Source organism: Sarcophilus harrisii, chromosome 4, assembly GCF_902635505.1.
Source record: "Sarcophilus harrisii chromosome 4, mSarHar1.11, whole genome shotgun sequence".
Classification (NCBI taxonomy): Eukaryota; Metazoa; Chordata; class Mammalia; order Dasyuromorphia; family Dasyuridae; genus Sarcophilus; species Sarcophilus harrisii.
Window position 1 is genome coordinate 357,263,479 of NC_045429.1, and position 23,872 is coordinate 357,287,350.

The following is a 23,872-nucleotide window of genomic DNA, read 5'->3' on the forward strand; positions in this document are numbered from 1 at the left end:
CGGGGGAGACCCCCAGGCAGTGAGAAAAATCACCCGCCCCCCGTTCCCCAGCAAGGAGGAGTGAGCGAGCGCGTGGACACCGCAGCCCTCAGAGAAGTTGGGGTTAGCAGAGGCAGCCCACCCGCTATTCTCCCGAACACAAGCCAGGTCTCCGACGTGGTTTTTCAAGTCACTTTATAAATCCAACCATACAAAAAGACCAAAGGCCCCCGCAATGCCAATCCACCTCGGCCCCGCTACCCTACTCTTGAGTGGATAGAGGGGGTAGCTCTTTACAAAACGGGGAAAGAGGAAAACGGGGCGGGGGAGGGATGCACAAAAATAGCAACAGGGACATCAGAGGCAAACCAAAACAACACAAAATTTAATAGCGTGGTTGTCTATCCGTGCTCAGTTATTTCTCATGTTTTGTTTTCTCATTCCCCCCACCCAGGGAAAAGGGGATGGGAACACTGGTCCACTCTGCTCAGGAATTGAGAGCTTTGAGCATTAGCAAGAAACAGACAAGAAACTGAGATGCCCAGTCCCCTTGCCCTGGAGTTATCTCATCCAAGCGCTCTGGAACAGGGAAAGCTGCTAGGGTGCAGAGGAAAAAATGTACCTTGGCCCTTTTCCATTATTCCCTCCTCAACTAAAGGAGTACTGACAGCTAGAGGCTGCTGATTCCTTCCGGATGACTAAACCTCACCCCGAGACACTAAGGGGGAGCTGAGCTGCAAGCTGAGGGTTTCATCTGGGTGGGAAAGGGGCAAGTAGGGTACCCACGTAACTCAGAACCCAGCAGGGGCCAAGCAGAGAGGCCCCATGCTGAGCAGCCAACCATCTCCATCAGCCAAGTGGTTTTATCAGAAGACTCAGATTTTAAACTGCTGGATCACTTAAGCCTTGGGAAATTCTGGGGGAAAATATGAAAATATCCAATTCTTTCCTCCTCCTATAAGGATCCCAGAATGGGGAGCAACCCTGTCCCATCCAAAGGAGTAGGATGTCACCTTCACTTTTATCCTTCATAAGAACACCTGAAATACATTACTGAGAAAATTGTTGGGATTTCTACTCTTTTCTTCAGTTCTCAGTATAACAGACACAGGTGCTATAGATAAAAGAGCAGATTTGAAAAAAATGGTTAATGTCTATGAGATGTACAAAATGTCAGGGGTGAGGAAGCATGACACGGACCAGGAGATAAAAAGACTGGAACTGGGGAGGGAGGGACCTGTGACTTTGGTATGAGGAGAGAACAAGCTCAAGAACCCCATCTCTCACCTTGCTGTCACCAAAATCTCCAGGAATCTGTTGTGGTTCAGACCTTCATCTAGTTTCCTCAAAGCCTTTTGGTTCCAGAGGAGGGAGGCCAGTGGGAAGGGAATAGAAAAAAATGGATGACCCCTACCACCTGGTTCCATTCATTGGTTAATACTGTCTTCTGCACTGGGCTAAAACCCCATGGGAGACCACTGAAGGAATGGGGAAAAACCCTGACAACTACCTCTGGCCAGAGGGGGAAAAAACATTCAGGAGTTTATCCCTCAGAGTGAGACTGGGTAGGAGTGTTAGGCAGATACTATAAGGCATCTGGCATCAGTAAAGAAATGCAGCCCCTAACCAATAATGTCCACTCAATATCCTACCCCTCTATCCTTTCCTCTTTAAGACACCCTGGACAATCAGAGAATGGCATTGCTCAACGAGGCTCCCAGGGGACTCTTTCTTAGCCCTTCAGGCACAGGTTTCAAAAAGAGAAAGCTCTAGGAATTCCCTTGCCCAGTAAATCCCTTCTCTCAGCCCCAGGAGTCACTATGCCTGCTCCCAGCCCCAGTGGAGAGCCGGGACCAAGAGCCACGAGAGGAAAGGTCCATGGTCTTCCAGGAGATCTCCTGGTCCCACGCTGCCTCTGTCCACATCACCCATCATTGGCAGCCACTAGTTGTCCCATGCCTTCTCGGATGTAGACCGACTGGATCTCCTTGGTCTTGAGGCAGAAATCACAGGCCCAGACGGCCGAAGCTTCGGTGGTCAGCAGCCCATAGGCATTTTCTGTCATGCCAGTACATTCTCGATGGAACCACTTCTGACACGATGCCTCACACAAAATGGCGTCCTGGTCATCATTCACTTCGCTCCGGCATGCCCCACATGGGTACACCAAGCCCGGAGGGGGCTGGTGCCCTGATGCCCCGCCTGTCTTACTGGGAGGTGCCAGGCTGTTGGCATCTGGGGTGCCCCCACCCCGACCACCACTGTTCTGGGGAAAACTGGGCTGATTGCCGTTGACAGCAGCAGCAGGTGAGCCCGAATGAGGCTCCTGGGGGAAGGCAGTTGCTGCAGGAGGATTTAGGGGCTTCCCTCCATCCTCTCCTCCAGGACCAGGGAAACCAGGATCAGGACCAGGGAACGGGCTCGTGTTAGGAGGCAGACTCGGGAGCCCTTGACCAGGCCGCTGAAGAGGTGAGGGCCCAAAGGGAGCACCTGGCTGGGCAAATCGTTGGGGAAGGGAGGGAGGGCCCAGCTCCCCTCTGGGTGGCTGCCCCATAGTAGGTGAAATCATGGGTCCAAACCCCCCCACAGGGCCTGGCATCATTTGTCCCCCAGGAGGGCTAAAGTTCTGGCCCAAGGGCTGGTTAAAGGGCTGGCTGGAGAAGTTCATGTTACCTGGAGGTGGGTACCCAGGGCCCTGAGGGGGCATATTGAAGGCAGGACCCATTGGATTGGGGGGAAAAGGAGGAGGCTGTCTTCGGAGTGGTTGAGGCCCACCTCCACCTCCACCACCATAGCCTGGGGGCACCTGGCCTGCCATGCCCCCTTGCACACGAAATCCACCAAAGGGCACAGGGCTGCCAAGGAAAGGAGGAGCTGCCCCCCCAACTTTGGGTGCCCCAAAGTCATCCTCAAATGGGTTGGATGCCACCAGGTGATCCACCATGGGAGTCGGGGGTGGTGCAAACTCCGTCAGGTGTGAGTATGCAGGACCCTGGAAAGGGGAAGGACAAAGAAGGGAAGAGGAGGCATTACAGGTGAAAGAGCACAGAAAAACAAAGACCTGGAGAACAGGGAGGGAGATCCAAAATACAGTTCCCTTCCAATAGAAGGGAACAAGGGATTGTGGGAACAATAAAGTAAATTTGGTAGCTAGGGAATGATTGTGGACCTTGCTCGCGCCTGACCAAAAAGAAACTTCTGTCAAACCCAGTCTCTTGGCTTACTCATACCACAGGATTTAGAGTGGGAAGGGGGCCTCTGATAAAATCAAACTCAACCTGTTTCAGAGTAAGCCTGAAGGGGTAGTGAATAGATCAAGAAGAGATCTATAAAACAGCACCAACAGGAACTCCTCCTCCTCCTCCTCCTCTCTTCCTACATACCCAGGCCAAGGAATAGAAAGGAACACAAAAGCTTTCAAGCAGGATAGGCCCACAAGAACCAGGAACGTGGTATCCCTAAGGCTAATGAAAAAAGACCACCACTCCACCTAATATACAACATTCACCTGAGTATTTGACTTGCGCCGTTTCTTTTCTGGGCTCTTCATTTGCAGACCTGGAAAGAAAGAATGGTTGAGGAGGATGTCTCCAAGAAATGGGCAATCTAGGTTTCCCAAATCCCATTCCCCAAAGCCATGCCCTGAGTCAAATCTCTAAGCCTCTTCCTTCAGTGCTGTCAAGTCTCCATATTGTTTCCAACCCAAGGCTTGCTCTTCTCCCAACTCCCATTCAACCTGGAATGCCAGGATCAAGAATGCAAAGGGAGAAGGATAAAGAGGAACAACATTCCAGGCTTAGTCTGGGATTTAAAGGGGTGTCTCAGAGCTTCAGTCTAGGACTCCCTCAATTGCTAACTCCTCCTCCCCAGATGCTCACTAAATAATTCAGGCCTAAGTCTCTATAATTTAAGATAGAGCTAAAGTTCTCTAGGAGTCTGGCATGCATTTCAAATTGGCCCCAATCAAGGGCCCCCCTCAAGGTTGACTCCAATGAGCTTAGAAGCCCTGCTGAATCCTTGGCCAGCCCCATCTTCTCAATTCCCCCAATGCACAAAGTAGAATCTCCTATAAATCCAGATGTCTTTGTCCCTACTGACTGTCCTGTCCCCCTAAAATATTCTGCCCCCTCACCTCTTCCTTTTATTTTCATGGTCAAAAAATACGAACAGGCAATTTTCAGAAGAAATCCAAGCTAGCTATGATCATATGAAAAATGCTTTAAATAACTATTAGAGAAACACAAACTGAAAACTCTACCACCTCACACCTATCAGATTGGTTAACACAATGGAAAAGGAACATGACAAAGCCTGGAAGGGCCTATGGAAAAACAGGGACACTAATAAACTGTGAGACTTATGAACTGGTGAACCAATCCTGGAGAACAATTCAAACATGCCCAAAGGGCTAAAAAACTATGCAAACTATAACCTGCATAATACCACTACTAAGTCTATATCCTAAAGAGACCAAAGAAGGATCTATTTGTATAAAAATATTTATAGCTGCTCTTTTTGTGATGGCAATGAACTGGAATCTGAGGGGACACCCATCAGTTGGTGAATGGCCAAATTGTCTGTCATGGTATGCTATAGTGCTGAAAAAGGTGAAAAGGGATGTTTCGGAAAATCCTGGGAATACTAATATGGATTGATACAAAGAGAAGCGAACAGAACCAGGAGAATATCGGACACAGTAGCAATATTGTAAGGATGATCAGGTGTGAAAGATCTAGCTTCTAGAATCAAGACAGTGATCCAAAGGATCCATGCTGAAAAGTACAATCCACCTCTAGAGAGCCGATTAATTCTGAGGGTCGATTGAAATGTCCTTTTTAAACTTTATTTTCCTTACTTTTTTTTTGTCCCCTCAACATAGCTAATGTGGAAATATGTTTTGCATGACTTCATATGGGTATCGGATTTCCTTTGCCTTCTCAATGGTTGGGGGAGGGACTGGAAGGAGGAAGAGAACCAGAACTGGAAATTTAAAAAAAAAAAAGAAAAAAGACCGAGCTCAAAGCCTACCATCTTTGGGAGGCCTTTCCTGGTTGCTTCAGCTACTAGCGCTTCACCTTTTAAATCACCTCCCACCTACTGTGTGCACAGAACCAATTGTTTACAATATTGTTTCCTCCAATAGAGTATTAGTGCTGTTTCCCCGCTTTTTTGTATCTCCAGTGGTTAGCACGGTCCCTGGCACACGGCTAGTAAACCTTTAACAAACGCTCATTGATGGCCGTCCCTCCACCCTGCAAATGCTTTCCCGTGATCTCTACCCTGCAGACTTCAAAGGACCGCAGAATGTGAGAATTCCAAGGGGCAGAATCAGCCTGCGCAGCCCTCCGCCCCCCTTAATCTAAAAGCCTTCTCCATCTCCAAGTCCCTCAACCCCCGCTCCCCAGCCCAGGAGCCTAATCACAACTCTCGCAGCCCGGCCCCGGAAAACTTCCCAAGCGAAGGTCTCTGGGGCTGCTCTCTCCTCACGCACTTCAGCCAGGAGGAGCCTGGGGCTCCCGGAGCTCCAGCCTGGAACACCCGCCTAACTTTAAGCTCCCCGCTCTAAGACCCCCGCCCCCACCCCGCAGCCCTCCGCCTAAGGCTCCCCGCCCCCGCTCCCCGCTCCTCTCCCTGGGACCCCTCGGACTCCCCGAGCCCTCCGCCCAAGCCCCCAGCCACCCTGCGGGCCCGGACCCCTGAAACCCTTCTTATGCCTCCGAGCCCCACGCCAGCCCGGACTCCTCCGCCCGAGCCCCCCCCCCAAGCCCCAGCCCCCCGCCCCCGCTCTCACCGGCTTTGCCCTGCTTTCTCCCGGTGCTGGGCGGCGCTGGCGGCGCGGCGGGGCCGCCTCCTCCCTCCAGCTTGTCAGGGGGGGGCGGCGCCGCGGTGGCCATGGGGCGGGGGCGCGGGTCAGCGGCGGCGGCGGCGGCGGCCGCCCGGACGGCGGCGGGGGGGCCAAGAGCCCCCGGCCTGCACCATTTCCCAGAGGGGGGGATCAGGGCCAGCGCAGGCCCCTGGGCGGTACCATCCTGGGCAGTACGGAGGAGGGAGCGAGCGCCAGAGCGGATGGGGAGCTCCCTCCCGACTCACCCGCCCGCCCGCCCGCCGCCAGAACCGGAACCGGAACTCGACTGGGGCTCCACCACTCCAACTCCGTGGGGAGGGGAGAAAGAGACATGCAGGCGGAAACAAGGACTCTACCATCATCCCAGAGGCCCGGGAGACGGGGACTCCAGGGGGAAGGTCCAGCCAGGCCTGACTCCTGTCCTGGAGGGGGCAGAGCCAGCCAACTTAGTGCCCAGGGCGTGCGCGCTCGAATACCCACCCATCTGCTCCTCCTAGTGACGCGGCCGCCAGACACACGTACAGGCCTGTCACACTCACACCCGCCCACCCCCAGTGATACTCCCCCCAGACACTTAGAGGCCTCACTATCACACTCACACCCATCCAGCCCATGCCACCCCCCCCATAGCTGTCACTCACACGCACTTCTCCTACCCTAGCCAGTACAGCTCTAGCACAAACCCCTCCCCACAATGATACACCAGACACACGTACAGCCCTGTTACTCATCCACCCTTCCTGCAGGGATACTATGCCCAAACATACGTACAACCCCGTCTCGCTGACACACCACTGTCAGTTACGCCAAGACACACATGCCTCCTGGGTCATGCCCAGATACATATCACTCATACTCATCTACCCTTTCTATAGTGATTAACTAGAGTCAAGACACAGTGTCAATGATGGTTCTACACTTAGTAATCCTTCCTACACACATATTATACCAGGACTTCCATATTGGTCCTTTCCTTGGATATAGCCCCATCAAAATCTAGCTATAGTTAATTCCACATCTGTACTACTTTAATGCTATATCCCACCCTGACATCACTCTTACACAATCAATAACACATACCACTCAGACATCCCCCCTATGTATCCGTACCACCAAAGATATATTCACAGCTTATCAATCACACTCCAACAATCAACATCTCATCCACATATCTCTTGAAGTAACACGATACAAAGTAACACCTATATATCCCTCCCACAGTGACATCATCCCAACTTCCGGTCCATTCCTTCAGGTATCACACTACCACAAATCTATCAGCCAGATACACACAAGGCCAAATGTAACGGGAACATTCGCTTCCCTTGCAGGTGGGACCAGAGCTTGCTTTCTTTTTCCCAAACCCCAAACAGGTCCCAAAAGAACAGAAGGGGTTCTAAATTAAAAGGGAGACATATGATAAAAGAAATAATGATCTTTAATGACATTTCCCTTTGGTATAAGTGAGACCCGTGAATCGATTCAAACAAAATAAGGGTAGGAGAGAGAAATAGAAGAGGTAAAGATACAGTCAACTCTCCATTAACCACAACTCCTCAGAAGGAGTATCTTCTATCTCTTCTGTATTCCTCCCACTGTCTAGCAACAGGTACTCAATAAATACATTGATTTAAATGCTCCTCTCTGAGGCTTATCTGCAGCAAAGTTAAATTCCAGCCTTTTCTAGGCTAAGATGAGGTCTGGTTTTCAGTCCTGGCCATTTACTGTCTATGTGGCTTTCAACAATCACCTAACCTCTATGCATCAGTTTTCTCAATTGTAAAATGGAGATAATAATGCCTATGCTACTTATCTCACAGGCTTGTCATGATGCTAAAATGATATAATAGATTAAGTCTTTGAAAAAATAAAAAAGGTGCTACATATATAAAGATAACTTTTGTGCTCAAGCAAGACAAAATTAGGAAATAATTCAGTTGCAAAAACTATAACTTCCCAAACTAAATAAAAAAAATTATATGGGAATTATCCACAATTATAGATAACCATTACCCCTCAAATTAATGCAGAAAATTGAGAGTTGACTGTATAGAAGAACCAAACACTGGATTCACTGTCCAACTCAAAGGAGTTGGAGAGGCTACAAGGGGCTACACTTTGGCTGTAAAGTAGGACAATGTGCATGCAACGCTGGGGGTAGGGAGGGTGGATGTTTACGAAATGTATATACAGACCCCCTGAAGTAGGGGGGCCTGGCCAGGAGGCACTCTGTGTATGTGGCAGAGGGGAGAATTGGGGACTGGACATTCACCTCCCCCTGGCCAGGAAGTGGTGTTCTGGGCTAGGCTATGAGGACTGAACATCCTCTTTGATGAAGGACAAGCAACCGTATCTTCCCCTTGTCTTCCAAGCCCAGTCTGGTAGAACCAGGCTAAAGGAGGGCTGAGGGAACATGATTCTAGAGGCAGAATATCAAACATTTCTAGCCCACAGATAAACTTTGCATAAAACTTATTTGGACCTGGCGCATGGTCAAAGGCACAAGGTTTTAAACACTGGAGAAGGGATAGAATTTTGTCCCTTTGAAGATAAATCCCATTCCACTGGAATTGTCCCTAAGATTCCTCTCTCTTGTTAGGGGATCTTGCCTAGATCCATGAGGCTGGCATGGGCACTAATACTCTTGTAGAAGAGAAGGATTAATCTCTCCTCCAGGACCTGAACCCAAGGATCTAGGCCAGTTACAGATATCACAGAGTGCTGCAACCATAACATTTCCCCCAAGAAAACTGTTGGAATTGGGACCAGAAAAGTGAAAGGGAGTGTCCTGGAGGCTGAAATAGGGTTGGAAACAGGATCAGGTCAGTTATAGCTTCCGTTCTACTGGTTGCTGAAGACATAGCTCGCTCCCTGCAGAGATGATTGGTAGGTGATTGTCCATGTGGTAGCTGATGAGGTGACTGACACTTTCGAATCGGTGATCCTTTGTCCGAACCTAGTGGCAGGTGGCAGAGGAAATTTAGACATTAAACATTTCTTTTGTTGTAGTTGTTGCTGGGGGGAGGGGAAGAGGAAGGTGATTAGATGGATGGTTGAATTAAGATGAAGCATTCGGCTCTCTACCACTGAAGAAACTAAGTCATTTAGGAAAAGATGGAGAATTGTTAGGAAGAGAAGACTGAAGCATTGAGATATTAAGTAGGAAAGGACAAAAAGAATGAAGAAAATGCTTAAGATTAAGGAAGACTAAGGGTATCAAGCTATTATTGAGGAATCTTGGTTCTTAAAAGAAAAAAGAAAGATTATTTAAAACAGAAGTAAAGAGGAGGGGCATAGCTATAGGGCAAACAAAGGCCTGAAATCATTATCTATGAAATAAATTGATAAGAGTGACTCACTTGGGTAAAGACAAAGATAATTATCTGCAGAATGGAGGGATTTACCTACTTACTCTCCAAAGGGAGTAGAGAAGGAAAAGAAGAGGGAATAGATAAAATGGGAGTAAAATAATTAACAATTCTAGAGGTGAATAGCTTAAAGGCATTTATATGTACCTCAGCCTGATCTAAGGATCCTATAGAAGTGTTCTAGGTGAATTCCTGGCAAAGAGAGTTTACATGGGAAGAGATGCATGGGATGCAAGAATAACCATGAAGAAAAAACCATTGGATTTGAAAGTTAGGAGACTTTGCCTCTGCCAATAATGACCTTTATTTTAACTTCTTTATTTTAGCCAGGCCCTGTTCCTTTATCTGTAGTAATAAGAATAACAACTGCTAATTTAATAACATGTGACATGCATTTTGTTTTTTCTTGTTTTTCCATTTGGGGAAAAGGGAAGAGGAGTGAATAAAAAACTAAAATCAAAATAAAATTGAATGTAAAAAATAAAAATTTAGTTTCAACATTCTAATATTCTTTGGCTTTTAAGTGGATACAACTAGAGGAACAGATTTATATGTTAGGCCTAGGAACCTTGTTGGGTTTGGACCAAAAAACACCTTCTAGTTAATGGAGCTGGTTTGTCTTAGAAATAGTGGGAAGAAGTAGGAATTAGGCCACCTGCAAGGAGAAAGGTGGTAGAAGAAACAATTGCAAAGAAGAGAAAGGTTTCTGGATGGTGACAGAAGGCCAGACCCCACCCACACCCATTCACACATCCAGGAGCTTACCACGCCTTCAGGATCAACAAGCAGCAAATGTTTGGGCTGGCCACTCTGCAGGCCAGTAAGGACATACTGGCCTGGGGTGGTTGTACTCTCTCGAACCAGAAAATCCCCATTGATCCTCAGCTGCCCTTCAGCCTCCCGCCTACTCAACTTCCCATGGAACCAAGGCTCCCCTCGGAGCTGCTCCGCCATTGCTGTTGTAGGGGCAGGTGGGGGGACCCGAAGCGCATCTTCAAATGGCTCTGAGGGAGTAAAGGCAAGTCAGGGTAAAGACAAAAGGCAATATGTGCTTCTTTTCACCAGTGGAACTCTCTTAAGAGTAGACACAAAACAGACCTACCCCAAAGCCCACTACTATGAGGTGACAAAAGAGATAACTTTGAAGCAAAACAGCAGCCAAGACGGAGAAGATGGGAAGAGAAAAGAGAAACTGAGGGAAGGGGTAGGTGAGTAGGGTGGGTGGGAGAGAAGACAAGCAGGAGAAATGTAAAAAGTAAACTGAAGCAAGGGGGAAAAGAGTACTACTCACTCATGTCAAAAAGGTCACGTGGGGCACTGCCATTGGTAGTAGGGTTGGAAGAAACACCAGCTCCTTGCCGGACTTTTTCCAGGTTCTGGACATTGACATAGGAGGGATCATCAAATAATTCTCTACCTGCCAAAGGAAGGGGAGTTCAGCCAGAATCCCAGAGTCTGTAACCCTGTAAACTCTCCCCCCTAACTTTCCCTTTCTGCAAACCTGGCCCAGGAGTAGGGAGCTGTTTCCGGCCCTCAAAGTCACTGCCAGCGATCTGTCCAACGGGCTAGGGGGGCAAACACAGCATGAGAACTGCAGACACTTTTGGGCTAGTCCAGCCCCCAGGCCCAAGCTGACCTTCCTGCTCAGTCTTAACAACGTACCAAAGTGGCTCCTAGGTGGCTGGCAGCCTGAGTGCTGGGGGGGGCTGGACGAGGAAGTCTCATGTCTACCACTCCCCCAAGAGGGGGCTCCTTCCCTGGGAAGTCATTGTAGTACTGATGATCAGGGGGCTCTTCTTCCTCCTCATCCCAAGCTGAGCCATCAAAGCCAGCCATCCTGGGAAAAGAGAAAGAAAAAGAAGGTTCCTTCACTTCCCGGTTCCAGCCCAGACTGGCCTGCAGACAGCACATCTCAGCCACAAGAGGAGATTCTGCTTTCTAGCTGGTCAAAGTGGGGCAGCAACCAGAAGTGTTGCAGCTTTAGCTCTCTCAGGGATCCAGGAGACCACCAGAGAAGGAGACTAAAGCACACAGAAGGTACTTGTCCTCACTCGAGTCGGTCTGAGGCAGGCAGAATTTGAACTAGAGCCTTTCTGAATCCAAGTCCAGCACTCTACCCATTATCTCCTGCTAATCTGGTCTAAAGGAAGTGAGATGACCCTGTAGACAGAACACTGGGCCTAGAATTAAGACCACCTCATTACTAGCCATGTGACACCGGACAAGTCACAACTTCTGTCTGCAAAGCACTTAACTCAAAGGGCTGTTGTGTAAAGATCCAATGAGACATTCATGTAAAGGGTTTTGCGAACCTTAAAAAGAGTTTTATATTAGCAAAATAGCTAGCTACCAATTGACCAGGAGTTAGGGGCACAGGATCTGGGAAAAAGGGGGACAGCCTAGACTAAAGTGACCCATCTTTTCAAAGAAAGGACACTGCAGTATCAGGGCTAGAGGTTAGACTCCAGGAAAGAATTCTCAGGAGGGCAGTAGAAAACAAGGCAGTGAGGAGAGGGGGGCCACAGAAGGGATAGTACATCCCTCACCTCCACTGCAGAGAAATACTGGCTTTCTTACAATGTGCCATTTCTCACAACTTGGTTCACTGGCTTCTCTTCATTCTCCACCCAGCTGTTAACGCTTCCTCCTCCAATTTAATTAATAGTCATTAAATTGTTGAAATATTGCATTCTCCCAAATAAAACGGAAGCTGTCACAATCAGGATGAGGAACTGTTGATTTGGGGATCTTTTTATCCCCATTCACTAGCATCATATTTTGCAGAGTAGGAGCTTCAAAAAGGCTTGCAGCACTGGATGAGATAATTTGGGCTTTGAAGACATTTCTGAAGTGTTCTTTCCTCTAGGGAATATTTCCACCCCAATGCCCACATCCCTAGTCTTCATCCTACCTGTCATGGGGAGTGACAAGCTTGGGTGGGTTCCTGAGGTACTGTTTGAAGCGCAGCTCAAAGGCCTGGCCAATGGTGCTGATGACATCCTGTGCTAGTCCTTCTGGACACTCCAGGATGTGGCAGGCTATGGGCACAGCAGGCATTGTCCTTATAAGCAACAAGTATGGGGCTGGGGATGTTCAGGCACTAGCCCGGCCATCCCAGGCCCCTTGGAAAAAGCCACCCACTGGGCAAGGGAAGCTCCAAACTCCCTCAAGGACCACAGAAAACTGGTAACCAGGGACCTATCCCATCATATTCCCTCTTACCTCTCTGATTGACAGGATCTTTGGCAACATAGGCAACATACTCTGCAGTATCCTAGGGGATCAGGTTCCGAGTCGGGCAAAATCAGCCAGCTTAGCTTTGTCATCTCCCCCACCAACCCCTGAAAATCTCTTAACCCCCCTACACATTTCCACCCAAACATTACAGGCCATCCCAATTCAGTCACTCTACTTTTCCCTAGCCACCATCCCTTTTTATCACAACTTACCGGATCTCCACCGGATGCAAATGAGATTGACTGCATGTGGTGATTGGCAATGATCTGAGGGTTCAGGGTGGTGGGACAGTGTTAGCAGGTCCACTTTGGCCCACGTTCTTCACCCCTTAGGATTCTCTTCCTTCCTAGCTCCCTTATTCCCTCCCATTCCAATTCTTGGTCCCTTCCACCAGGGCCCCTTAAACATCCATCCAGATATTCAGTTTTCCCCTCAGCTCCTCCCGCTCTGTTTCGATCATTTCCCTTCATTGGCCAAACTGCTTCCCTCTCCCTAGGGATCACCCCCCCCCCCCCCTTTCCCAGTCCCAACCAACCTGTTTACAGTCTGCAGCCATGAGGTTGAGGCTGCTGGTAGAAACAGTTAGGGTAATGGGCATGCCAGCAAACTTTAGATTACTCCTCCCCAGTATGGAGCTGAGTGGGCGGCTACAGGGCTAAGAGAGGATCCACAGAGAATTGGGGGGTTATGGGTCACATGCCTAGCACTGAAGACCCAGTTTCTATAACTAGAAAACCATTTCCCCTCCTTCCCCCTCTGCCCTTTCAATACTCCTGACATTCCCCCCCACCTCTCCTCCCATCTACTACTCTCCCATGATAATGCTCCCCAGGTACCTTTCTCCTCCGTGCAGCCCCCTTAGCCCCAGGCACAGCCTCACACACCAGACTGATGGCTTCCCTGAGAAGACAAAGACTTACTCAGAAGCAAAGATTTCCCCGGGCCCCAACATAAGTCTAAGGGAGGGAAAGCCAGGGACAGACTCCAGGGGCACTCTGAGCTCTTTGTAGTGGCTGATTGAATTAAGGGCCTTTAATATTTGATGATACTAAGGAGCTGCTTGCTGGCTGATTGGATTAGGGCCTCTGGGCCCAGTGATGGGCCCAGTCACTTCCCCTTAACCTCAACCCTTCTAGTCACCAAATACTAATTTTCCCTGAAACCATGCCCCCACCCTTCGGTATCTTTGTATTTCTAAGGCTTGGCACACAGGAAGCCATGACCAGCACTCATTGATTCAGGAGCTACTCTTGCTCCATTCCAGATAGGTGAAGAGGAACCCAGATCTTTGAATGGGCTGCCCCGAGTACTCCATTTCTCAGTAATGATGCTCTTTCTGTGCTATTATGACCACATGTCCCCATCTGGTCCCAATGCTAAACCCCACCACCCATAACCCAGATGAACCCAACTCACCTGGTGACCTGGGTACGAGTACTGAAATCCAAAGCCCGCATTGACTGGAGGACCTCCACACAACCCATGTACTGAGGGAGGAGGAGGAAGGGAAAAGTGGAGAATTTGACCACTGCCAACTACTATCATCAGTACAGTCAACACCCATACACACAAAAGATACGCTGCCTCCTCCCCACCCCAACCTTTCAGGATTTTCTCTTATATTAATTCCAGAATTAATATTAATATCCAGAATACCTATCCAAAGACCCTGCTTGGTATCTGAGTGTGGAACCACCCCTACGTCCCAGTGTAGAAGAGAACAGGTTAGGGAAACAGTCTATGTAAAGTAACGGGGAAAGACAATCTGGGAAGAGACCAGAATGATATGAAGAGGAAGAAAATAGGAAATAGGAGTGTTTGTAGAAGAATAGGGGGGGGGGGGGGGGGGGGGGGGGGGGGGGGGGGGGGGGGGAAGGAACCAGAAAGGAATGAGAAAAGCATCTGGGACAGGAGACAGGATGAGAAATAAACTATGGAGGGCTAATTTACCTGGAGAGACAATTTGATAGAGGAAGAAGACACAAAATCTAGTATAACAAAGAATTTGAAAGGATCTCAGGCAAAAGAGGGCTGGGTAGGGGTGAGGGAAGGAGCATTTGGAAGTATGGATATACTCACTCACCCGAACAAGATAGGAAACTCCAGGTCCCATGACCTTTTCGTTGGGATGCAACCAACCCCGAGTTGGCTTGTTGACAAAGCTCCCGTGACGAGTCCACTCCTCACCCCCCAGCTGGCCCCCTTCCACCCGAGTCCTCCGCCCGCCGCTCAGTTTGTTCATGTCCTGGAGAAGAGGTGAAGGACCCGAGTCTGGCCCAGCCCCCCCTGCATTTCTTTCCCTCTCCTCAGGTCCCTGTCCTGACTCTTCAGAGGGCCCCAGTCGCCCCCCAGTTGGATTGGCTAGCTTCAAATTGCTCATCCGAGGGAAAAAAGAGCAAAGGGTCGTAGGACTATCATCCCCTAGCACAGGGGGCAAAATGGGTCCCAAAGAAGAGGCAGATGGAGAGGACAGCTCCCCAGGGGACAAGGGTCCCAGAGTCCCCTCTTCCAATGATGACAGAGATTCATTCCGAAGAGGGTTGTACTTGGGTTTGGGGGGCAAGAGATCCATGGCTGAGGGAGGAAGGAAGCTGCTGTCCAGCCCGGCCCTCCCCCCAATCAGGGTAAGGGGGCCGGGCTGGGGGCATTCCCAGGCCCTTAGTTTGCTCCGAAAGATACGGGCAGGTAGTCACAGAGCCCTTGCAGGAAGGACCACTGTTCCCCCAGCTCAGACCCAGACAAGCCCTGGCTCCAACCCCGCCTAGCATGAAGCCTCTTCTCTGACTGTAGAAGAGAGAGCTGGACCAGGAGCAGTTGGGCTCCTCCCCAGAGGAGGAGAGCTGCTAAGTGAAGGCCAATCAGGAGGACAGTGCTGACTCACAGGCACAGAAGAGGCAGAGCCCCCCACTTCTACCCCACCCAAGGCCTCAAATCCGAAGGGAGGGAATCTCTATGGCCCTCCCACTTCCACATACCCACCCACCCCCTCCTCCCAACTGGGCACAACCGGGAATGGGGAAAAGGGAAGAGATGATGAGAAGGGAGAATAGCTCTCAAAGTCTAATGTCTGACACTGGGAAGGGAGGAGGGGAAGGCAGGAAGTCAGGGCACAGTGGGGAGGGAAACAGAGAGATAGGAAAAGGGGACAATCCCTGACTGACTTCCCTTTCCCACCCCAGTTTAACATCCTGGCCACCTTGTCTTCAAGCCCCTTACCCCTGTCTGCCCTGGGGAGAAGATCCCCAGGGAACCTCAAGGCCATTAGCTAAAACGGACACAACAGCTGGTGACAGAGTAGAAAGGAAATCTCTCTTCTCTGACTGGGGAACAGGGAAGGGAAGATAGATATTGCAAAGCGTTGCTAAGTGAAAGGGCAGGATGAGCTGAGAGCCCAGAGGACTACAAGAGTGAGGGAGCCAGGCCAAAACGGGGCCTCGGGACAGTCAGCCCCACAGGGCTTCCAGGAGGGGACCATGGGACTGTAGAGGAGTAAGGCGAGTGAGACGAGTCTCATTCCCCTTTTTAACATTCCCCTGACACAGGGAAACTGAGCCAGCCCCAGAGTTCTAACCCACCTGTACTACACAGTACATGACCGGGAAACACAAGTGCCGGTTTCCTTCCAAAATGATGGTGAAACCAGGGGAACAAGACTAGGAAAGTGGGCAAGATTCTGCTACTCACTCTTCCAGGTTATTAGCTTAATAACTCAAAGCCCCAAGTTGGAAGACTACGATACTTAACTACCCAACAATCCTCCTGAGTAAGTTTCAACTAACCTACAGGATTGCTTTACCTTTGTATATGGGCACTTACCCATTCCATGAGGATCACAGGGAAGGAAAATTACTGGTCATCAGATCCTAGTCATTCTAATCCCAGAGCTCTAAGCTATGATCCCATCGCTAAGAGTCTTCTATACTCCTCCCCACAGCCACTAGGTACTGGGAGTAAGAGCAGATTTAAAAGCAAAAAGGATTCCTGGCACACAGAAGGGGTGTGTGTGTGCATATGCACATGTGAGTGCGCAGTTGCTGGTTCCCTCCCAGTTATCCTTAAGTCTAGCAACGTTCTAAAAGAGACTCTTCTCCAACCCCACAATCCATGTTCTAACCATACAGAAAAGGGGAGTTTGGGGGAGTCAGGTTTGAATCTGGACACAGGAAATGGTCCAAAATCCATTTCCTCCACCCACAAGTTCCTGACTTCCTGCCAAATTAAATGGAGGAGAGGGCAGAAATTCCTACAAAAGTAGACAGCAAAAAAGATTAGAGAGACTAAATTCAAAATTGAGCCTCAGGTACATTCCTTGCCTAGGGAGAGAGAAAATCTTTCTTTCATCTCCTAGCCAAAATCTGTATAGTTAAGTACCAGGGCTTAAATTCCACTTCTACTTGGCACCTGTGACTTTAGGCAACTTTACTAGATCTCAGACCTGTCATCTATAAAACAAGGAGAGGGGAGAAGGGTTGGCCTAGCTGACCTCAAAGGTCTCCCCCAGCTAATCTATCAAATCTATGATCTGATTAAATGGAGGAAGGGAGAATAGATGGAAGTGTCTGTTTCAACCCATCATTCCTAAAACACTGGGAAAAGAAAATTTATCAACCCATCTCTTCACTTTTGCCAAGGCTCAGTTCACAGAAAAAGGAAGACCCAAAAGATAATTACCCCCATATCTTACAGACTTTGTACCAAGATTGCTATACTACCTACAAGATACTCATTTTCTCACAGCTTTCTCAATAAGAAAATAGTGAGCCACTTGAAAGAGTATATTTGGGAAAGAATGTGGAAGAAATTCAGTTCCAGAGAACTAAAAACTAGATGACTTTCAGTGGTTTGGGGTGGGGGTGGGGAACATTTGCTTTCTCTGCCCGGGGGGAGGAGGGAAAGGAGGAGAGTACTGTGGCAGGAAGCAGCCGGAAACAGCAAAAGCCTCAGGAATGTTTCCTGGACTGAAGGTTAGGCAGCCAGAGAAAAGATGGGGAATACCCAGACAAGAAAATAGGAGTGGGGGTTGGGGTAAGGTCTCTAAAGCCAGAGGGCCAAAAGCACCCCCACCCCACCCCACCCCACCCCCGACTCCCAACTCCAAAATGCACTACACTTATGGGGTAGGTAGGGAGCAGTTACCCATTTCACAACCCCATTCCACACACCAGGGAATCCATGGCCCAGCCCAGCTCCTGAGGTACAGGTACGACATGCAGTTGTTTCTGGGGTGGAGCCGGTCCTGGGAAGGGAAACTTAGGGAGTAGATCTGGGAACTCATGAGGGATTTCCCATCCCTTCTCCCCTACTTCCAGCCCAACCCACTTCAGGTCACCCCACACCCAAGAATAAAATTAAGGCCCAAGGGGGAAGGCAAAGTACAGCCAGCCTTCCACCCCCCAGATTTAAGTCAGGGACAGGAAACTAGAGAGAGCCTTTGGTTCATTCCCGTCTTTAACACTTAACACTAATGTAATCCTGTCACTTGACTTCTCTGACTTTGTTTCCTTGAGTGTAAAAGCAACTGAGAAAACGTGCGCTGCTTTTCTCACACGAGCTTACAGCCGGTACTGTTAGGCTGCCTTAGTCTGTTTAAATCAGGGCCTAGCCCTGGGTGCGAGGCGAAGGGAATGGCGACACAAATAACAGGAACCTGGGCCGGAAGGAAGGATTCTGTATGGGAGAGTTCAGGCAGGGGCTTTTCAGGCTACATCACTCCCTCCAGATTTACCATTTATATACTCAGTGTATCTTTTGGAAGGTGCGGCTTCAGAGAATTTTAAAGGGAAGTCATGTAAAATATTTTCCAGTCTGCATTTTCAAGCTCGTGCGTTTCTCTACTTCTGGTCCAAACACACCTTCTTCCAGTTCCGTAGCCATAAAATGTCTGATTTCCTTTAAAATTTCCCCCAAGTGTCACTATCTCCGGAAAGTTGCCAGGGGGAGATCACTCTCAGGAAAATTGCCTCATGCATAATTTTCATTTCTAGCTGTCTCCTCCACAGGAAGCAAGCTCCTGGAAGGCAGCAACGGCTAGGCTTTCCTCTATGCATCCACACACACCAGAGATGCTCAACGTAGTTATTGATTTAAATGGAAAAGGGGCCAGGGAAGAGGCAGAGAAAGAGACGGAGGGGGGGGGGTGTCCTGAGCAAATCAAGGGCAGAGTTTCCCAGAATTCTAAGGAAAGGCAGATGCGGGAATGGGGTGGGGCCCCCCTAGGGCCAGAGCCACTACAAGGACCAGCCATAAAGCATTCTCCGAGGGCCTACTTTGGGGGCGGGCCGTCCAGGGAAGATTGCAGAGGGCGTGGCTTCTGGACTCGGGGATGCGGGAGGCAGAGCTCTCCAGAAATGCGGGCGGGAAGAAAATCCAGGGAAGGAAAAGATTTAGGAAAGTGATAAATTTGAGGGGTTCGGGGAGCCCCCGAAGTGGGGGCTGGACTTCCGGGGATGGGGTCCCAGAAGGCGGGACTTGTGCATGGTGGGCCGGAAGTGGGATTCCAGGGGATTGGGGGTGGGGGGAAAGAATATTAAAGATGATTAAAATTCCATACTCACCAGGGCCGCATGGGGTCTCCGCTCCGCGCCGCGGGCCGGTCTCACTCCGGGTCTAGCGGCCGCAGCTTCTTCGAGTAGACGCTCCAACTTTCTCCCCCCCAGGCCCAGCCGCCCCAGAGAAACTTTATTGCACTCACTTCCGGCCCAGATAACCTTTGACCTCTACGCATTACGTGTCTCCTCCTTACCCCATTTCATTGCTCCTCCCTTCCCCCCCCCCCGGTAGAACTGAGAGGGTGGGGCCCTCAAGTAATGATACCCAATAAGAATTTGTGTATAACCCCATGGGCGTATATAAGACGTGCCGTCTGGCGCTATGGACCAATAAAACCTCTAAATAGGATTGAGTGAAAAACATAAAAGCCAATAAGAGTCTCAAAGATGGGCCTTTTTCCCCGCCTCCGAGCGAATGAGCCAATCGGTTGAAGGAGCGGCAGGTTTGAAAGCGAGGCCCCGTAGAATTGTGGTGCGCGCGCGTAGCTGTTGTTAGGCGGTTGGTGGCGCGGGGTTGGGGTCCCCGGGGAGGAGCGGACATGTCGCATAAACAAATTTACTATTCGGACAAATACGACGATGAGGAGTTCGAGTACCGGTCAGTGCGGGCGCGAAGGGGGTGGCCATGCTAGGTGCGGTGGGCATCGGCGGGTGGGGGCCCGAGGACCAACTTAGCCCTAGCTATTGAGGGGAGAAAGAGGTTGCGGCGCATGCGCGAGCACTGGGGGGAGTGGGCTTGAGGGAAAAGGAAAGTTAGACGCATGCGCAGGAGAGGTGTATGGGGGGGCTTTGTGGATAGAACGCATGCGTGGAATTCGCTGGTAAAACAGGGTAAGGACGAAGGGAAGGTTTGTTACCTTTACCTCAATTACCTCAATGGGCCTCCTCGCCGTCACTCACTTTTCAGACAGATTAGTGTCTTTCATGTCAACAGTTGTGCTGAAAGAATGCCAGGTGGCTATAGAACTAAGAGGGCGGCAGCTCCTCCAGCTGGCATCCGTTAATCCACAAGGAAAAAGGGGGTGATGGAGGGCCCCTTGTCTGCTAGAACTGAGCGTTCCCTGAGTGGAAAGGATGGCGAAGGTGCTAGAGGGACCAGTAAATAATCGATTGAGGGGAGGAGGGACTCCCTCAGTCCGAACACTTTTGAAGGGCTGGACTTGCTCTGAGTGGCTCCAGAAAACAACCAGAACCTGTGTAGGTGGTTCTGATTGAGGAAGCCGACCTTAATTATTAGCAATATCTGGGGTAGTGCCTGAATTACCATGTTAACGAGGTGTGGAAGAGGGATTCTTTTCTGTGGGATTTAATGGCAGCGTCGACTGGATACATTTTAAAGATATTTTCGAATTCTAAGGTTGGGTTTTGGAAAACACAGATCATTTACTGATCATCTATCAGCATGTTTTAATTTGTTATTGTTACAATATAAAGGCTCTTTCCAACTAGATTTTAAATTCTTTAAGCACAAGGATTTTACTTGTATATCCCACAAGGTCTGGTTGTGATGTTGTGCACACTCTAAGTGATTGACACCAGTCAACATTTATTGGGTGTTTACCTTTATGCACGATGTTACAGATTATCTCTCTTTAGAGGTGGAACAGCTTTATAGCTGTTCATTTAAATAAACCAATATTGAGACTCATTTATCAGTCTTCCTATTATTGAAACAAGGAAAGGCTACTTGTTTGTTCTTGTGGAAGATGCCAGTTTGGTAATTCAGCTGAAATGCTTTATAGTGGATATTGGCTTAAAATATGTTGTGCTGTTGTATTAAGCCAATATTATTTGGTTTGGTTGATGGCTTTTAACTCTAGATCTGTTAGAATATAAGCTCCTAATCCAGGATTTAGGCCAGAAACATTTCTCTGCATACCGAGGCACCTTTGTATACCAGGGACATTCAGCAATAATCATTGACATTAATTAAGCTAAAATTGGGTCAGGAGGACTCAGATTCCAAATAATCAAACAGCTCATCTGCCTCCCTTGGTGACTTAAGCCCTGGTTAGAACCTTTGCTAAAAAGTAATTCAAGTTTTCCCAAAAAGGATGAGAAAAGTAAAAGCCATTTAGTTTTCTGTGCTTTGGCTTTTCAGAACCACTGTCTACATTTCCTCCCCCAAAGTCATCCTCTTTCCCAGATACTGGTTAAGGTCTATATCAATAGTCATAAATGTTCCAATCATACCATTATTCTCACTATCAATAAATAATTTTATGGTGCTCAATAATATATTATTGATCTGTGAAAGTGTTTCTATGTTAAACTTGGCTGAAGATTCCCCCATTAGATTGTAAGCTCCTTGAGAGCAGGAATTGTTATTGTTCCTTTGTATCTCCCTTTTGATTCATGATAATATTTTTTTGTACAGTGTGAGAGGCATAATACATAATGTTGATTGCCTAACTGCACCATGCTTGGATGCAAATCATCCCCACATTTCTGTTACAGACACGTCATGTTGCCCAAGGACATAGCCAAACTGGTCCCTAAGACCCATTTGATGACTGAGTCTGAGTGGAGGAACCTTGGTGTCCAGCAGAGTCAGGGATGGGTCCATTACATGATCCATGAACCAGGTTAGTGGAAAATCTGAAAGCAGTCTTGTAGGATAGCACAGGAAGAGGAATAAAAATCATAGATCAAGCCAAGAATATGGAATGGGAAGGGGGAGGAGGGGTGTAAGAGTTAATAATTGTCTTAAGCTTCTGTGCCTACATAATAGCTGATTATTTTATCTATTTATGTGGAATAGATGAGTGCCTCCTTGTACTACATGGAGAATTGTTGAAATGACCACAAATAGTAAGCAAAATATCTAGTGATCTGGGTGATGTCCAGGCATTTGGTCAGTAAGCATTTATTAAGCACTTATTATGTGCCAGGCATTGTGCTACTAAGTTCTGGGGATACAAAAGGAAGCACAAAACAACAGTCCCTGTTCTCAACCATGTCACAGTCTAATGGGGGACACAACAAGCAAGCAAACCGCACAAACAGGCTTTGTATGGGATAAATAGGGAAACAACAGAGAGGATGCTAGAATTTAGAAGGATTGAAAAGAAATTCTTGTAGAATATGGCATTTTATTGGGACTTAAGCAAAGTATAGGCTTTCCAAGAATGGGGGATAGCCTGAGAAAATAACTGGAGCCAAAAGATAGCAAAGAGGCCTGTGTCACTGGATTAAAATATGTGGAGGTGGTGTAAGACCCAAGAAATCATAAAAGGTAGGAGGACAGCTTCTAATACTATGTAGGATTTAGTATTTAATCAGAGAGGCAGTAGGGAGCCACTGAAATTGATTAAATAGAGAAATCACATAGTCTGACCTGTTCTGTAAAAAAAAAACTTTGGCAGCTGAATGGAAGATGGATTGGAGTAGGGAAAGGTTAGTGGCAGACTGACCTTTAGGTACCAAGCACCTATTGTAATAATCCAACCCTGAGGTGATGAGAGCCTGTACTAGAAGGGGATGTATTCAAGAAATATTTAAAAGGTGAAGTTGACAGATTTGGGAAACAGATTGGCATGGGGTGATAAGAGGTGGTAAGGCATTGAGAATAAGCCTAGGTTTTAGACTTGAGTGTGTAAGAAGATGGGATTCTGCCCGCTATGGTAATAAGGAAGAAGGAGGGGAAAAAGTGAGTTAGTTTTAGACATAATAAATTTGTCTGCAGAACATCCTGAAAAACAATTGGAGTTTGTCTATAGTTATATTCCATTTAAGTCATGTACTTTCTGGTTACAGACTAGTTATAAACTGAGGTCAAATATGCCCTATTACTACTTCCTCCCTACTTTCCTGCCTCCTAGAAACCCAATTTCTGTGCTTGAACATATTTGAACTCTAGCCAAGAAGATGATTTTTTTTTTTATAAATCACCAAATAAAGCACCAGAAATTCAGCTTCAGAACAACACTAATAAAAATAATACTCCTATATCTAGGCAAATCCAGTAGAGAGGGAATTGATGTTAACATTACTGTATTTGCTGACAGACCAAGCTGATGGATCTTCTTCTAATGCTAAATGGCAAAATAAAACTTAATTAAATTCCAATTATTGGAGTGCACATTATTAGCACATAGATGATGATTTAAGGGGAAAACTAGCTCATGACAATGAGGCAGCCTTGTCTCATCCAAATATCTCCCTCTCTTCCAGAGCCTCACATCTTGCTGTTCCGGCGGCCACTGCCCAAGAAGCCTAAGAAGTGAAAGAGCATACCACTTCTTTTCCAAGCTGTACATAGCTGTCCTTATCTGCTAACATCTTTCTGCTAATAGTGTTGCCTTCTTGTTTCTCACTTGGGATATTTAAGGGATGTTTAATACACTGTTTGAAAGTGCTGGTGACTCTCTTATTTCTTGAGCAAAGCTGACATCACCACCACCACCACCCCATCTGGTGCTCTGATGAATGTAACTTCAGCTGATCTTTGCCTCCAAAAGGCAAGCTCTGTATCAAGCTGAACACATTGGGTAGATGGACAAAGTATCAAGAGTGACTGAAGACTCATCACTGCTTAGTTGTGGGCCTTGTATAATTGTTGCTATTTGTGTTGTTTTTTCTCTGCCAAGTTATGTGCAAGATGACTTAATGGATTTAAATTTTCATTTGTTGGAAACTTTCCAGTTTATTCAAGAAATGTCTGTTCTGTTTAAATCCCTTGAATAAAGAGGAAGTTTTTGTAATTCATTCTTAAATTCCTTCTGCCTGTGATCAGGATAAGTATCATCCATGGGATACCAGGGGCCTAATTATCTGATTTCAGTACTTTACTAATAAGAAGTGTCAGAGAGTTGATTTATAAAATAGATTAAACTGATTGTTCTCTGCTGAAAATTTTCATTTTAAACTTTCACTGACCTAGGGCAGCTCTCAAC

At 48.0% G+C, this 23,872-nt stretch overlaps 3 protein-coding genes across 6 annotated transcripts; 1 reads left to right on the top strand and 2 right to left on the bottom strand.

Moving 5' to 3' along the window:
* Positions 1–157: 157 nt before the first annotated feature.
* Positions 158–6,108, bottom strand: PYGO2 (pygopus family PHD finger 2). Its single transcript, XM_031966681.1, has 3 exons — positions 5,771–6,108; positions 3,488–3,537; positions 158–2,971 (listed from the first exon to the last, which is right to left on the bottom strand). The coding sequence occupies exons 1-3, from the start codon at positions 5,871–5,873 to the stop codon at positions 1,904–1,906; spliced, it is 1,221 nt and encodes a 406-aa protein (XP_031822541.1). The 5' UTR covers positions 5,874–6,108; the 3' UTR covers positions 158–1,903.
* A 1,135-nt stretch (positions 6,109–7,243) lies between these two features.
* Positions 7,244–19,157, bottom strand: SHC1 (SHC adaptor protein 1). 4 transcript variants are annotated; one of them, XM_012548208.3, is made up of 14 exons: positions 18,984–19,154; positions 17,592–17,665; positions 14,513–14,674; positions 13,846–13,916; positions 13,266–13,329; positions 12,965–13,084; positions 12,642–12,695; positions 12,415–12,466; positions 12,104–12,230; positions 10,855–11,029; positions 10,694–10,757; positions 10,484–10,609; positions 9,958–10,196; positions 7,244–8,780 (listed from the first exon to the last, which is right to left on the bottom strand). In XM_012548208.3, the coding sequence occupies exons 2-14, from the start codon at positions 17,601–17,603 to the stop codon at positions 8,652–8,654; spliced, it is 1,395 nt and encodes a 464-aa protein (XP_012403662.1). In that variant the 5' UTR covers positions 17,604–17,665; positions 18,984–19,154; the 3' UTR covers positions 7,244–8,651. The 4 variants fall into 4 exon arrangements, with proteins under 4 accessions (XP_012403662.1, XP_023358019.1, XP_003768105.1 ...); XM_023502251.2 differs by having other exon boundaries at positions 17,566–17,665; XM_003768057.4 differs by lacking the exon at positions 17,592–17,665 and having other exon boundaries at positions 18,984–19,157.
* Positions 19,158–19,420: 263 nt separating this feature from the next.
* CKS1B (CDC28 protein kinase regulatory subunit 1B) lies at positions 19,421–23,684 on the top strand. Its single transcript, XM_012548197.3, has 3 exons — positions 19,421–19,575; positions 21,435–21,562; positions 23,151–23,684. Exons 1-3 carry the CDS (start codon positions 19,517–19,519, stop codon positions 23,201–23,203), a joined length of 240 nt encoding a protein of 79 aa, XP_012403651.1. The 5' UTR covers positions 19,421–19,516; the 3' UTR covers positions 23,204–23,684.
* Positions 23,685–23,872: the final 188 nt, after the last annotated feature.